General features: G+C 36.8%; 1 protein-coding gene across 3 annotated transcripts in view; it reads right to left on the bottom strand.

Moving 5' to 3' along the window:
* HSD17B4 (hydroxysteroid 17-beta dehydrogenase 4) overlaps window positions 1-17,368 on the bottom strand; it is a 64,383-nt gene that overhangs the window by 32,675 nt on the left and 14,340 nt on the right. For all 3 annotated transcript variants that reach the window (XM_027652489.1, XM_027652491.1, XM_027652490.1), the window contains exons 9-17: window positions 16,140-16,231; window positions 15,541-15,565; window positions 13,823-13,951; window positions 6,929-7,035; window positions 6,006-6,239; window positions 5,525-5,576; window positions 4,059-4,130; window positions 2,685-2,788; window positions 339-404 (exon numbers count right to left, since the gene is read on the bottom strand). In XM_027652489.1, the coding sequence (XP_027508290.1) occupies window positions 339-404; window positions 2,685-2,788; window positions 4,059-4,130; window positions 5,525-5,576; window positions 6,006-6,239; window positions 6,929-7,035; window positions 13,823-13,951; window positions 15,541-15,565; window positions 16,140-16,231 (881 nt within the window). The remainder of the gene's footprint in view (window positions 1-338; window positions 405-2,684; window positions 2,789-4,058; window positions 4,131-5,524; window positions 5,577-6,005; window positions 6,240-6,928; window positions 7,036-13,822; window positions 13,952-15,540; window positions 15,566-16,139; window positions 16,232-17,368) is intronic.

Raw genomic sequence — 17,368 nt, 5'->3', positions numbered from 1 at the left:
CCATGGGCTGTAAATTTCAGGAAGTCTCAGCCTTTTTTTTTTTGAAGTACAACAGAATACAAATTTTAATTTTCTACTATGTAAAATTTGTAATTAAACACTACAAATTTCATCAGTCTTAAGAAAAGAATGTTTTATACAGTACATTGAGCACACTGTCATAAGCTAGGAGAAACTTCAGCTTTATAAATATATACACATGCACTCATATACACATAAACATATATATACAAATACCTGAGATATATCAGAAAACTCAAACTATAAGTAACATCATTTAAGACTCCTTTCTCCAAAGCAAACAAACATTTCCACACGTAAAGCATACAAAGCTTTACCTGATCAGATGTTGTGACATCAGAAATTACAGCATCAGGAAGTCGCTTCGGTGGATTTGCTGTTAACTAAAGCAAAAGTAATAGTATTATTAATATTTCACAGCAAAAATCTTTTATTCATACCTAATGCCAGAATATGTCAAGTATGTATAAAAAGAAACAATAGCATCAATCTGTTAAGGTTCTTCCTACCCTTTCTACTTTTACAGACAAATAAAAAAAAGATGTTAGTCCAGAAAAAGTCTCCTATCAAGTTTAGCTTTACATAGGTAGTGATCCTGAGGCATCAGATCTTGCCTTACATGTTACAGCTGATGAATTTGGTAAAATTTCTTCAAAACTACCAAAAAAAGCTCAAGTAAGAATTATTCACTCAGAAAAAATAGTTGTCTCATTGAACATTAATGCTTTGGAACACAGATATTAAAATGAAGCCTTTAAAATAATACTTTAACAAAATTATATACCACCTCACTCATGGACTCATCATTTTTCACCTCTAAGAAATCAAAAGAAACAAAGTTCTATGTAGTTTCATATTTAATAAAAGTAAAAGCTCTTTCCTGTTTATTAACAGCAAAGACACTCCTTGGGTAGAAGAACACCTTGGGTGGAAGTGGGTAACAGCACTCCTGCTTTTGTCACTTCAGAGAACCACAATGGACTGACCTATTAATCAGCCTGATAACAAGAACATTACTTAAACATGCTTCCAAAACAAGAAAGGCTTGCCAATCTATTTCCAGCTGGATTAAAGAAACTCAACCCAAACTATTGAGTCATTAAAACTAGCCACTGTATGAATAATCTGCCAGTATGCCCTCTGCCAGTAGGGTAAGAAAACCTCAGCTCAAGAGGAGAGTCCTGACATGTTGCTTATCAAAGATTTCACTTGGAAATTTGTTCCTCTTAGCTTGCAATACAATTTGCAAATACAATGAAGGTGTAAGTTGACAAAGAGACATATTATATTACATGTCTGATCAGCCTGGGATTCCTTTTTGGCACAGAGGGACATGGAACTCTTTTTAACTGGGAAAGTTTGCAAGGAAAAAGCATGAAAATTTACCATTCGAAATAAGCCTCTGGTATGCAGATGCTTCTGCTGAAACTGCTATAGCACTGCATTGTCTTAATCAGACTACATTTTGGGTTTTTTTCTATCACAGGAGGGACTGCTGCCTGAAACAGGTATCCTTCATATTTTAAAATGTAAGATCATTTCATTTTCATACTTCACTAAATAGAGTGAAGAAGTTGCAGTTGCCTATATGTTGCAGTTGCCTAAATGTTTAACTAAAAAGTGCCAAGGTACTACACTAGACTGACTGATGTCATCACTATAGGTTGGTCACCTTTCCTTTGAACCACTGGGATTTTTTAACACGCACTATTTTAAAATCTGACTGTAGAAGAATTAAGGATTCCTTCAAAGACCTCTCCACACTGTCTGCAGTAATATTCTGTGAGTTTTTTACACTACACAGAGGCTTTTCCCACTTCTCTTTGAAGCAATAGGCATTTCTGTAGAATTACATATGATAAAACTTTATACAATTGATACATATTTAAGTAAAAAAACCTACAAGTTTACATGCAAAAATCACAAAGGACATTACCCACAGTATTTCAGATGTATAAACCTAGGTATTTCATTATATATTTTAAAAAATACGGTGTTTAACAGATATTCTATTAAATTGTTTATTACTGTACTGTCTCAGGGCTCTAGTTCACAATGAGAACATGCAGTCACAGCTGACACTACCCTCAAACACAGTATTGAAGGAGACAAAGGTTATATGCCAGGTACCTGAATAGCTGCTTGATGCATCTGGACATACACACTACATGTTCATGTATATTCTTTGATGCGTGCTCTCTCCCTCTCAAAACACAGAAGTTCAACTCCAAACTATAATGCTGCTTCTCTCTTCCTCTTTATACCTCTTCCACGTAAACACATAGATTTAGAAAGAGCTACACCTAGAGATCTTTTCTAGAAACTGCAAGTTCAAACCTAACATAGCTTTCCATTAGGATATTCCACGTCTGTAATCACAAATATTTGCATGTAGGAATATCTAATCCATTGTATATTTATTACTTCATGTTTCTCCCTAATTGTCAAAACAAATCCACTGGTTTCCCAAGCCCTGAATAGTACCTTTTCACTCAGGCTCTCCAGTGAACATAAGTACTTAAATTCCATTTGAGTTCATACTTCCACACCACCTAAATGTTAGTTTATCCTTCCTGGTTGGTACAGCAAGTATTTTTCTTGCAGTGCTGACAGAAGTTCTTAATTTATTTATTTTTTTTAAATATGAATATGTGAGAATTTACCTTGGCCCTTTCTGATGTTCTTTTTCCACCAAATCCCCCAGCTCCAACAAAAAACAAAGAGAACTGATTATAGCACACTAGGTCCTTTCCACAATAGGTATTCACTGAAAGACAAAGGAAGAGGAAGGTCATATATTGTCTTCAATCTCCTTTTTCATACAGCTTGCATGTGTTCTTACAAGAGACAAGTTCAGATTCAAACATGACAAAGTTCATTTTAACAGCTGAAGGGGGAATGGTCACGCCTTCATGTTGCACTGTTGCAAGTCACTTCTTGACCAGGGAACACTAATGATCTGTCAAATAACATAATGAATTTTATCTATACGAAAGCATTAAAATTAAAAAATGAACTATCGAAATGGTGATAACATTCAAGGTGCTAAAATTATTTGACAACAGAGTGTTGAAATTAGATTTATTTCAGTATCTCACACTACATTAGCAATTTATTTAATTATGATAGACTTGTACCATAAAATACGATATATTAGAAGCTATTAAGAATATCCAGTGTATAAAACAGATTATGAACTCATACAAAAGTGGTATTAGTATCTTGTATAAAAAGTATTCCAGAGGTTAAGGTTACCTGTTCCCTCTTCCAAACAAAGTAGACTCCTTACACTAAATTGAGATTCAGCTTCCTATTTCCAGTTCATATCTATTCCACTCCCCTACACTTTAGACTGAAATTTACAGTATGGTTTGTTAATAATGTTAATTTCCAGTTCCGGAAGAAATTTCAAACACTGAGACTTTGCTCACAAAAATAACTTTTGCATGTTGCAGAAACAGACAGGCTTTGTATTACTCCAGTATGAAAGCTAGAAGGAAAAAATGGTCAGTAAAAACCTGTTTACAATTTTATCTGTCCACTGAAAAACTTAAAGGTCAACAGTGTTTAGAGATTCACTGCCTATTAACCTACTCTTTCTGCCTAATTTCACAAAGAACCTTGGTATAATCACACCTAAAGACAGCAAAATCATGAAAACTACAAGTTATCAACTTCTGGAGACATTCCTTTAACTACTCCACAAAACACATGCAAACATGCAGACACACACACCCTCGCTGGTAGAATATAAAATGGCTGCCTTCAGGCAGGACTAAAAGTGTTATTATTATTATTATTATTATTAAAGAACTCTGATCAGTTTTCACAGTGCACTATTTATTCCACCCACACAGGAAGAGAGTGTTCTTATTTCAGGATGTTAAGCGCCCAAGAACAATTATACAGCCACATCTCACTGAGATTTAATAAGCTGTCTTTTCTGTGGAAGGACTGGCAGTTATTAGTAGAGCTAGTTAAAAACGGAGCTTAATAAATTTTACTGCATCCCCTTCAAAAATCATAAACCTTTTTACCATCTATTAGCAAGACTGCTCCTGATCCTTTGTCGAGAATATCAGCAACAGTTGAAACTGAAGTTAATTCCCCTGTAAGAAAAGAACACCACACAAATATTGTAAGTTCTTGCTGCAGGAACAAAGTTTCACATATCCCTCTTTACACTTTCTTACTAGCTATCTTACTGACTTACTTATCTATCCTTATTATCATCATCATCATCATAATCACAGTAATCACGATCATCACGATTATAATACCAGTGTCTGGATATCTTTGCAAATCTTTGCAGATGTGAAGGGGTTTTGTGGTTTTTTGTTTTTGGGTTTTGGTGGGGTTTGTTTGTTTGTTTGTTTTTTGTTTGGTTGGTTGGGTTTTTTGTTGGGTTTTTTTTGTGTTTTGGTTGGTTGGTTGGTTGGGGTTTTTTTATAAGTGTGGGGAGTTTTTTGAACAGAATTTTGCTATAGTTCATGCATTCAGAGCTAAACACAAATCACATTTCAGACTCAAACTCCAAAAATAGCTCCATTCACTTAAGGATTGTCCCCAACTTTCAAGAGGGCTAAGGCAATCACAGTTCTGTAGAATACAAGCTCAGTTCAGAGCCTGGCCCTGGGGGTTCATGAAGTTTGAAACTGAAGAGGTTATTGCTCTAGACACACATATAACCACATTTGTTTATAAACCAGCCTATGGAATGAAAAATAAAAAGCTTTATGAAGTCCTGGCAATCTATTACTAATTATCAGACTTCTTTGAAGTTAATATAACTTTCACAGATCTCTTTTTTTTGTTTCAACAAGAAATTCTGCCATCAATTTGTGACTTTTATTTTGTGACATTTCATTCTTCTACACACTTGAAAACCTAATTTTTAAAAAACTACTAGCAAAGAAATCCAGACACACGCATACATATCTTGAATGAGTCTAAAGAGCATTTCTCAGGTGCTGTAATCTGGGAAAACACAGCCATCTGTGAAAAGAGCTTGCTACTGCAGTAACTAATACCTTTAAGAATTTTGAGGGGAAGAAAAGTAATTGTTTTTTAGCCTCCTTGTTGAGATGTCAATTTGTTCTTTACATATGTACTTTAAATCTTATCCTCTTACAAGCACACAGATGCAATCAGTGTTGAAGAATTTTTAGGTAAACATCCCAGAAGTTTTATGCTACAACCTTAATGGAAGAATGAAAAGTATCAAATTATATGAATAATACAGGTATGTAATATATTTGCTTATTATATTAAAGATTAAGCAAACTTTACTAACTATACTATAGAAAAACAACACATGATCCCAAGGACACAGTTTCAGAATTCTTTCAATTATACAACAGCTTGCCTCCTGTCTCCCAAACTCCTCGTAAAAACAATATGCAATAATGCAGTCTGAAACAGAGTTTCCCTCTTACCATTTACAATATGGCTACGGGAACTGTGGTCATAGGGAAAAACAAATCAGCATCACAAAAGGACTGACCTGAGGTTGGTAACGGTTTATACAGCTCCAGATATTGCTCACCGTGTAGCATCTACGTAAAGAAAGACAGGGCTCTAACATCAATCAATATATTGTTGTCTCCCCCAAGTCAATAAACAGTTATTTCAGAAACTGTTCAGAGCAAAGAAAATTTAAAAAAAAAAAAATGCTCTTCTTTGGTTTTTCTAACTTGATCCTCAAAATATTTTCAAAGAAAGTTTTAAACTTTTGTGGTTTAAAAATAGCATAGTGAACACAAACTAAAATTTAATAGAAAACGGATCAGTCATATTATCTTTGGAAGACATATGTTATTCAAGTGAGGTAAATGAATCATTTCTTAGGAAGTAAGAATAAAAAACACTGTATTTTATTTCTAGAACAAAAGGAACATAATAATATTACACAAATAGTACTTTAACTCACCTTCTATCTAGTTATATGACACACAAACAACATTAGCTACTTAACTCTTCCATACCTTTGCAAGATCAATATTTAGTCCTGGAAGAGAAGGAACACCATCAAACATTGAAGACTGAGCAGGAATTACTCCAAAGCTAGGTAAACAGCAGAACTCTTCACTTCCTTCGAAGAGAAATTTTAGGTGATCAGGATCCTTAGTTGACATTCCCACACCAAGGGCATACAGAACAGGTTCTAAGTGAGTGTATTTATACACGTTGGTAGCCAATTCACGGCCAACAATGCTTGCCTGGAAATTAAAAGTCGGTATAAAATAAAAATTTTAAATAGTTGATACTGAACTTGCACTCTTTCTGTAATTCTCATATCAAACAAAATTTATGTTTAAACATTTTCTTTATAATCACATGTAAACATAAAGTATGACTATTAAATACACCATAAAACATTAATTTATTTGTTACAATATAAGCAACCCAAATGTAATGCATTATGTCTTGCTGAAAGCAATTTACTTCAAGAGTAAGTAGTACAACTTCATACAACTGCACTCCCAGAAGTGCATAAGACCTTTTTTAAAACAAACCACAAATGAAATAATTAACACCGTAGTAAGACTGAAACGAGGAAAGAGTACCTACAGAGAAGGAGGTACTTCAAATTGACACTGCCCAACAATGTCCAAGCCCTTTCCCTTTTCTGAAAAATATCGTAATTAAAGAGGCTCAAAAGAACTTATAAGCATTCTGATTCTGCATTATCCAGTCTATGCAGCTGCAAAGTTTTCCAATCATCATCAAGAAAAATAAAGAGTGGAACCTGTAGATGTTTCTTATTCTACTTCCTCACTTCATAGTTTAAAACTCATCTTTCTTTTTGCAGACAGCAAGCAAGAGGAGAAGCTGATCAGCAACGTAAAATTCTCTGCTCGAGGTTTTCACCTAGCTTTGAATGCGTCTGGTAGACAGATGTACTTACCGTGTCAACAGATGAAGAGGCCACTGATCCAGAGCTTGTGGAATTCATAGAAACATTCCCTTGAGACTCTATCTGACTTAAAGCATCACTCAACACACTTATGGACTCTAGAGAAAGGAATTGAAAAAAAATACACTTATAAATATCCCTAAACGAGACACTCCAGCTAGACACACAACAAACACACCAGCAAGAGAGATACAGCCTGGTATTTCTCAATTAATTTTTAAACACGATAAATATACATCTGCAAATCGAGCATAGTGCTGCATTTTACAAGTATCTCTAAAAAAGTTGAGGATAAGTGATTTCTACACCAGTTCCATAAGTTCTGTACCCACCAGTCAATCATGACACCTATCTGAAGGTCTTAAGGACAAGATAAAGAGCACTATATGTTTCAACCATCTGAGAAGCAAACATCTGAAAATTACTACTGCTTTTCTTATCTTGAAAATTATTTCCAATACAAGTAGCAGGTCTAATCTCCTGGCTGTTACTCTCTTTCCTGGATCAGACAGATAGACAGACAAACAGACAGATAATCAAATAAGTCTGAGACCTCAACAATGACAAGATTACAAGTGAGATAATGTATGGCTGAACTTGGTTATGGTAAAGGTAGGCCATCAAGAACAGCTTCTTCCTTGAAGCTCAATATGGCTAAAATCAATATTAAGTGCTAGAAAGAACCAAACAGAATGTGAGGAGAACATGCACAGAAAAATAAAAATGTGCTTTTATCAGAGGAGTGCAAAATCATTATTGAATGACCTTAACCCAGAGTCACTTCCCTCCACTTCAAAACCCCTGTGCCTATCCTGACTTGCACTGCTACTTGGACTAACACTGTGTTGCTCCATCATGCACTACCCTAAACAGGGTGTTGTGCAAGGTACTGCATGACCTCTTGTAGAATTCTGATTTTCTAAACTATCTCTTGCTTAATAGTCTCACTGCCAGAATCACATTTTATTTGTGGCCTGAATCTTGTGAAGAAAAAGGAACATCCAAGAAACAAACATATGCTGTCACCTCTCCTGCCAAAGACAAGCCTTCTATTTGGATGCAAGCTCTGCCACAATATGACAAGGGGTTATAACATTTACATAATGTGAAAATGTGCAAAACGAGATTTGTAATTTTTAAGAACCCTTTAAAAGGTAATCTCTTTTATACCTTTGTTCATTCATTAAATGAATAAAAGAAAGGCTGAGAAATAAGAGAAATACCTGAGCTGCTAGCAGAAGTAACAGATTATTTCTACCTTTTCTGCATGAACCAAATGAAGGTTTCATATTGCTTTAAAACCTTCACAGGAAAATACAGGTTTGACCTCCAAGTAAACCCAAATGTTTCCTCAACTTAGCATGTTCACAACCTATTTCTATGGAGGAACTAATGATCAGTCTAAGTGGTGAAATCCTAAGATTAACAGCATGTACTTCACATGAAATGTCATACTAAGACCAACACCATAAATGTAACCTGTAAATTAATAATGGTGCAGAATGCTACAATCTCCTTTCAAGGAGTCTTTGTTCCAGAACGTATGATACTACTGGACAATAAAATTTTCCAGTGACTTTGAGCTGGTTAGTTTCTGGTTGAACACTAAGGAGATCACAGAATCATAGAACACTTTGGGTTGGAGGGGACCTTTAAAGGTCAGCTAGTCCAACCCCCCTGCAATGAGCAGGGATACTTTCAACTAAATCAGAACCCTGTCCAATCTGATCTTGAATGCTTCCAGGTTTGGGGCACCTAATACATCTCTGGGCAACCTATGCCAGAGTTTTACAGACCCCATTGTAAAAAATCTTCTTCCTTCTACTTAATCTAAATCAACCCTCTCTTGGTTTAAAGCCATTCCCCTTGCCCTACGACAACAGGCTCTCCAGGAAGTTCTGAGCAACCATAACGTGTCCCTGAAGCCTTCTTTTGTCCAGGCTGAACAAACCCAACTCCCTCAGCCTTTCCTTATAGAGGAGGTGTTTCATTCCTTTGATCGTTTTTGTGGCTCTCCTCTGGACTTGCTCCAGCACGTCTCTGTCTTTCCTGTGCTGAGGACTCCAGAGATGGATATCATATTCCAGGTGAAGAAGAGACCTCCCGGGGCAGAACTGCCTCCCTTGACCTACTGGCCCTGCTTCTTTTGAGGCACCTCAGGATACAACTGACTTTCTGGGCTGTGAGTGCACATTGCCAGCTTATGTCCAACTGTTCACCCTCCAGCATCTCCAAGTCCATCTCCAAGCAGGGATGTTTCTGATGCCTTCATCTTGTATTGGTGCTTGTTGCACCAGCCTGACTGCAGTACCTTGCACCTTGCACTTTGCACTTGGCCTTGTAAAAGCTCACGAGGTTCCCAAAGGCTCATTCCTCAAGCTTGTCCAGGTGCCTCTGGATGGCATCCCATCCCTCTGGTGTGTCAACCTCATTACTCAGTTTGGAGTACCCTCAGCAAGTTGGCAGAGGGTGACTCGATCCCTCCATCCTTGTCATTGATGAAGACATTAAACAGTACTGTTCACTATACAGGTCCCTGAGAGACACCACTTGTCACTGATCTCCATGTGGACATTGAGCCACTGACCACTACCCTCTGGTTGTGACTATCCAATCAACTCCTCATCCATGGAACAGTTCATCCATCAAATCCATCTCTCTCCAGTTTAGAGAGAAGGATGTTGTGGGGGACTGTGGGAAAGGCCTTAAGAGCTATGAATGTAATCTGTCTGAAGTTCTGTATCTTGTCCACTGATGGAATCCATCAATAGAAGGTCACTAGGTGGATCAGGCAGCACTTGCCCTTGGTGAAGACATGCTGGTTGTCTCAAATCACCTCCCTGTTCTCCATGTTCTTCACAGCCTGACAGGTCAGTAGTTCCCAGGGCCCTCCTTTCTATCTTTTTTTGAAATGTATATGTGGTGTTTTTCACTCTTGATGTCAAAGGCCCCATTTTGGTTTTTTTCAAACTTTGGCCTACTGTTATATTTCTAATATAATCAGCAACAGCACTTGACCTGCATTGTACCAGAACCATTTAGTAACACATTTACTGATTTTCAAACATTCAGGAACTCCTGGTTTTATTTCTTTATCTCCATGACAAACATTACTGTGTGAGATACATCTGTGGTTCCAGGTCCAAACTTTTTGAAAGATATCAGCAAAAACTATATGTTATTCTTTGTATTTCAAGGTGGATTTCAGCCTTGGATATCAAAGTTACTTTTAAGATGCTGCTCCTTTTGGTTGCCTCAAAATATTTAAGCAAATTATTAGAACATCATCAAATAGAAGGCAGTAAAGCTGGGTTTTTTCTGTCGTTGTTGTTGGGTTTTATTTTTTAATAAGGAAAGGGGAAAAAAAATACTCTTTTTTTTTTCCCCTCCCTGAATTACTATGTTACATAACTTTTCCAGTTAAGAACTCCAGTGCTGACATATTGCTTTCATCTTCCAGGTATTGGTATAGCAGCATGCAACTGAAATGAACAGTCAACATATTAATTTGTTTCAGTCTTCATTGCACTTCTGCTGCCTGACATAATAAACTGGACTAGTATGGTGTTGAATTTACAGCAATATTTCAGCAGATAAGAATCTTTCATGCAAGGTTACACCTTCAAAGAAACAGTAAATTAGATTACTACATTAAGAGGTACAAAGGTTATAATCAAATACATTGTTATAATTAACAATGTAATGTGAGACTACCAAAAAAGAAAGATAAAACATTAAAAACCACTGATAAGTGAAGTTTGGACACTGATAAGGATGTCTTTATTTTAAAATAATTTTGAGTAGTGCAAGTAAAAGATGAAGAGGGAAGCACAGAGTGGGATATGAGCGTTTAGCCAAGTAAACACACAGGAGGTCTGAAATTAATATTTCAGTAATGACAATTTGTATTTTGTAATACTCCACAAGCTCAGGAAGGTTCTTTTTAAGATCCAAGAAATATATAATTATACCAAGGGGTATAATTTTGGCAGAAAGAAACCCAGTAGGAAGCCTTTTAATTAACATAATTATTTTAGTATTGGTATAGTGGTTATTTTTTACACTGTTATACTGCCACTGAACTCTAAAACCTTAAATGTCCACCACCCCAGAATGATCTGCTACTATGCAGCAAATGATTAGCAGAGTGCAGGAAAAGAGTAACCTGTAGAGCAAAGGTTGAAAATAATCACGACAAAGGCTGTCTTGTTCCAAAAGTATTCCCTCTCACTTTCCAACTAGGGAACAATGAATATGAACCATATCCCTTAACAAAGGAGGAAACAGCATCAGCGTTTAAACACTTTCTAAAAACGTATGAAGAAAGCTGATATTGAAACTCTTCCTCTTATGGAAATTTTTTCTTCATATACACACAAAGTATACACACATACATACACACCTTCTCCGTGTTCTACATTAGTTTGCTCTATGCCAGAAATAAGCTTTTGAAATGTGCCAGAAGTCATTTTCTGTACACTGATAGCTTCTAAGAGAATCAAAAATGCACATGAATCCAAGAGCTGATTACAGACCTCTAAAATATTAGATTTAGCTGAAACTGGCTTCACATCTTCACAGTTGAGGAGAAAAATTGAGACAGAGTGCCTCATATGGGTAGCAGACACAATGAACTCTGTTTCCCTACATAACGAAACAAGTAAACATACTAACTAGTGCAATAAATACTATGGAATGCTGTATACAGCATACAATCTGCAGGACATGGATAGTTGTCTTCTGCCTAAATCACAATACACTCTTGATTCCATTTCCACAAGAGGAAGAATCAGACAACGACATAAGAGCAAGTAGTACACTGTGGAGGCAAGGAGAAAACACACCAACATGCAGTGCAATCTGCAACTGTGACCTACTGCACTGCGCACCACACATTGAAAAGCTTCTGTATCACACTTAATTTGATCTTTCTAATTCTTCTATTGGTTTTGCTGGGTTAGACATAGTGTTTAGTACATGAATGCTCTTCACGGCATCAAATTACTTAAACCAATGAAATCTTCAGGAAGAGTTTTAACTTGTAGATATTAAGTATTGTAACTTCTAATTTTTAATGCAAGTACTCTAATTAGTTTCCCTTATTTAACAGTCAAATAGCTTCAAGCAAGAAAGTGGAAACTTTGGCGTAGAAAAAACTTTTACTAGTACTAAATCAGCTAACTTCTTCAGAATTTCCTGCAACCCTTATGCTGATTCTCACAACAAATAATTGCAAGAGTTTTTATTCAGCCTGGTATTATCTGTGGTTTGATGTCACTGAAAGGAAAATGCCATATTTTGGCTAAGTTTATAACAAAACAGAAGCTAAGGCATGTAGACGGCATGGAAGACTCATGCCAATGTAACTACCTGACTGTAGAAACCTACTATGCTGTATTGTGAGCATATTAACTTCAGAAGTTCAAAATCTTATCCAATTTTTTTTCTCCTGATAGTATCAAGTGGTAGATGAGGAATATCTTACATAATGTTGAAGCAATTTTGGAAAGAAATTCCTACGTGCAACTGCTTCTCTGCAACACTTTTCTGCTAGCAAGCCATAAAAATAACACAGCACATGTGTGAGGTTGCAGAACAGATCAGAAGCTATAAAGCTGGAATTATGTTGTTATAAATACCATTCCATATCAGGACAGAAGACATGTATAAACTCATACATTTGAAAACAGGACATCTGTAAGTCAAAGATCAGTTAGGTGATCTACAACTGCTGTATGGATGGTTACATTCCATTGACAACGTATGAGGGAAAGGACAAAGTATATCCTATTCCAGTTTTACTTTAGGCACCTAAAAACATATCCCTAAGGTTTTAGCAAAATGTCCTAATGGATTTCAGAACCAACACCTTAAATATCTTCTGTGTAGCTAAGTATCTTTGAAATTCAACTGACACTGTACATAAGCATGCCTCTTTCCCTCCTACCCCACACACGTAAATGCTGGCAAGGAATAAGGAGAGTAAACAAAGCACTGAAAGAGAAAATCACCTTGGTCACCAGCCAAGTGGGTGATGTGACCCAGGAACACAAGGCACAGTAAGAACTTCTTTGCTGTGATGTATCCCATGACTTAACCAGAGAGCTTTTTGGTAGAGAAATGTTCACCAAAAACCAAGATTCCAGGACCAAAAGTAAAACACAATCTCTCTACTATACTGTTACTGCCTGTGTGTAGGTGCAATCAATAAAACATTATAATTAGTCTGACTGTAATACTTACAATAACACTGATGTTGCTCCTCTCTTAAAAAAAGATAAAATTATGTCTTAATTCTATAGGCAAGAACACAAAAGACTCTTTAGAAAGATCTGACCATACTGAAACAGTAAATTATTAATGTTACACATTTACAAAAGAAGGCACTGGTTCTGTAGATTTTGAAGTGAAGTTTCAGCAAATGTTTGAAAGGAAAGCATTCTCCTCTAAGCTTTGCTTACCCAAAACTATCCACACAGAATCAAAGAATAGTTTGGTTTGGAAGGGATCTTTAAATGTCAGCTAGTCCAACCCCCTTACAACTTCCCTGAGCAGCAACATCTTCAAGTAAATCATGTTTCTCAGCACCCTGTCCCAACTAGACCTTGAATGTTTCCAGAGATGGGGCATCCAACATCTCACTGGGCAACGTGTGTCAGTGTTTCACAACCCTCACTGTAAAAAACTTCTCTCTTACAACAAATGTAATTTGACCCTCTTCTAGTTAAATGCATTACCCCTTGTCCTATCGCAACAGGCCCTGCTAAAAAGTTTGTCCCTTCTTTCTTATAGGCCCCCTTTAAGTACTGGAAGGCTGCAATAAGGTCTCCCCAGAACGTTCTCTTCTCCAGGCTGAACAATCCCAGTTCTCGAAGTCTCCTTTACCTTGGATGGTTCTGGGCTTGCTGGCGTTTTCAAAGTCACACACCTTCTCCCATTTATCTCTCACTGCTTCAGGGGTCATTGGCTGATTCTTTCCTCTGACAATAGCACCCAAGGATCGCTCCCAGCGCACTAATGGGAAACATGAGCCAAAGAGTTCAGTAACAAACAAAGAAACTTTTCAGTTCTTTAGATAACTTTCATCAAGGTCACTATTTTCAAGATTCTGCAACAAGGGAAAGGTTCTAAGTACTCTGATGTAACTCACCAGTACTACTTCAAGCTGGACTAAAAGGGTTCACCGCTTTTAACTAGCATTTAGAAAGGGAATAGCATTGCTTTTAAATTTCATTGAAGCCACGAGAAACTGGCTGCCCTCCAAAAATATTACATCAATTTTAGGACTCTGTCTAGTGAAAAGACGTAGCTAGTATGTATCTGTAGACTTTCTCTTCTGTCAGTATTTTGACTACTAATTGCTTAGGAATCTCCTGAAACCCATGGAAAACTATAGGAAAAATGTGAAAACCACTTGCTGTCTATGAAAGAACATTAATACCAGTAGCCAGCATCTCCAAATGGTCTTTGAAGTTTTATTTCAGTACTGTAACCTGAGAGAAACTGGTAAGGTCAATGTGAAATCAGTTCTGTAAGGATATAGACTTCCCGGACTGCAACTAATACTTAACCTGTCATGTTGGTTTTGCTCTTAATTAGCAATAGACAATGAATAAGGCCATAATGATACCTCATTAACAACACGGTTTCATTTCAATAACTTCAACAACAGCCATTATAATGATGAAAAGTGATACTTTCTTTTGATTAGAGAGATTTCCAGCTGTATTGAAACTCAACTCCTTGTGGAGGGCAGCAAGATGTTTTATGCTGCTGTCCTGCTTCTTTTAAGCTGCTTACTTCACTTCTTGCAAAAGCTATTCCAGTGCCACCAGTACATTTACAGTTAGTTAGAAGTGTACAAAATGCTTATGAAGTAGGCAAAAAAAATGTTTTAAAGAAGGGGGAATGCATTCTTCAATTAATGGCCCGACTTCAATCCACTGGTGACATTCATGTAGACTAAGAAGTTAAACCTTTAGTAATGCCGGTATTAGGTTAAACACATTTAGGAAAAAAGTTCAGACATTTTACACAATTGTTTCTTCTCCGAAGTCCTTAATATTGTCTGTGAGTTTTCTTTACATTTGTATTTAAGCTAGCTACTGCAGTTACTCAAGGAAAATACAGCTAGCATAGCTATTGATTATTAAGAAGACTAATTGCCTCAACATGTTTAGAGGCATAAATAAATGTGGAAAGCAACTAAAAAGCTGTCTGCTTACCAGCATGTGCTACTTTTATGTCACAGAAAAACTGAAGTTATCAAGAAAAGGCAGCAATGTATACCAAAATCAGAGATTCTTCTTGATGTCAAATTACATCTGGGATTCAAGAGCTAAGGTTACTTAGGCAGATTTTCAGTCATTATCAGTCAGCTCAAAACCATAACAATGCACACACCTAAGTCACCAATTTCCTCCATGTGAAGTTAAATTTGTGACTTTTACTTAAAATAAGCAGTTTCCTCAGAACCTCAGTTTTTGTTAATCTTCTCCCCCTTAAAAAAAATGTCTTGAGCAAAGGTTAACTGCTCAGAAGATCTGCATACTTTTAATGTCAATTCAAAAAACAAGATCAATCCTGCAACAAAAAGTACTTACATTTTCCAATCCATCCAGCTCCCACCTGCCAAGAAAAAAGAAAATCATCAACTTTGCACATGCCACAAAGCAAAGCTTTGGTAGTACAGGGAAACAAAACTATACTCCAGAACAAATACAAACGTAATAAAAATTTCTGAACTACTGCTGGTTGCATTTAACAGTTCAGTTAAGCACCAGAATGTCATCAACATAAAACTCTAAGTACAAGATAACAGCTTCCATCCAACTTATGAACCAGCAGTTTGATGACAATACCTATAATGAATATCATAATTAAGTAATTTATCCTGCAATTCTGCAAGTTATTTTCTGTATTTGAATGATTTAGAAAACAAATATCTTTTGAAGTAGTTTCTTTAGTATCTTTTCAACCTTAAAAGAGAATAATAAGAATTGTAACAAGTTGGTGGTATTTAGAGCACACACCAGAATTTGACCAGGCTGTTACTACCTGAAGTACTTGTCAAATAGTGCACAACATGGTCAACATTTCTTCCAAAAAGCTTAAGGCTGGATAGGCTAAAAAAAATACTGATTTAAGGGAAAGGGATACAGGGAGGGAAAGAGAGGGAAGAAAGGGAAAATAAAAAAATTACCTCAAACAGACTGCCATTCTCTGTACAGCTCTCATGGCAAAGCCAAACAACTAAGGGAGCAACGTACTCTGGTTTGAAAGCATCGACCAGATCTAGAACAGATTGGAAAGGGGAATTATAAAATACAAAGAAAGTAGAAATAAAAAAACCTCTACACGTTCACCAAATTATTCTTTCTTTAACACCTTCTGATGAACAGCAGAGCCAGAATTTAACCAACAGTGTTTTGTCATGAAAAAAAAAAGGACAAACAATATGAAACTTTGAAGATCCACTAAATCCGAACAACTTGTGAGACACACATATGCTACCAAACCCCATGACATTGTTTCTCAGAGAGAAAGATCAAAGTCTCTTTAAATGTTGGGAACACAATTACATGCAGACTGCAAAGCCAGAGACCTTCCTAAATTTCCATCTGACAAGCAGCCTGAAACAAGGACAAGCCAGCTAGATATAATCCTGATGGAGATGTACCTGAGCAATTTTCCTTTTAGTCTGCTAGTCAGTTAGAAAGGCAAGGCATTATGAAAATAATTGCACCTGCTGAACGTTCAAGAAACATCTCATCTGGAAACACTGATTTTTCCAAACGAGAGATACAGAATATCAGCCCTGCTGAATTTATACAGCAATTTTGGGATTTCTACCAGCATCTGGCACAATAGAAAACCATCTCAAAACTGAGACACTGTCATGGAGCAGACTGTGGTTGTCCAGGCAGCTCTTATCACATATTTTATCCACTGTTTGAATATAATTTCCTGTTTCAGCTTTTAGAATATTATTCTTTCAACAGCAAGAGATACATAGCTGTTCCTCAGTTAAAGGTCATCAAGCATGACGGAGCTGGCGAAAGAGCTCACCAACGCACTCTCCATCATCTACCAACAGTCCTGGCTCACTAGAGAGGTCCCAGATGATTGGAAGCTGGCAAATGTCACGCCAATCCACAAAAAGGGCTGGAATGAGGACCCAGGAAACTACAGGCCCGTCAGTCTGACCTCATGCCTGGCAAGGTTATGGAGCAGATCATCTTAAGTGCAATCACACAACACCTACAGGATGGATCAGACACCTACAAGGGATCAGACCCAGCCAGCACAGGTTTAGGAGGGGAAGGTCTTGTTTGACCAACCTGATCTCTTTTTATGATCAGGAGATCCACCTGGTGGATGAAGGGAAGGTTGTGGACATAGTGCACCTGGACTTCAGCAAAGCCTTTGCCA

This window comes from Corapipo altera, unplaced genomic scaffold, assembly GCF_003945725.1.
Source record: "Corapipo altera isolate COAL_440 unplaced genomic scaffold, ASM394572v1 61286, whole genome shotgun sequence".
Taxonomy (NCBI): Eukaryota; Metazoa; Chordata; class Aves; order Passeriformes; family Pipridae; genus Corapipo; species Corapipo altera.
The sequence above is the reverse complement of the archived record's forward strand: the minus strand, read 5'-3'. Positions and strand labels throughout refer to the sequence as shown.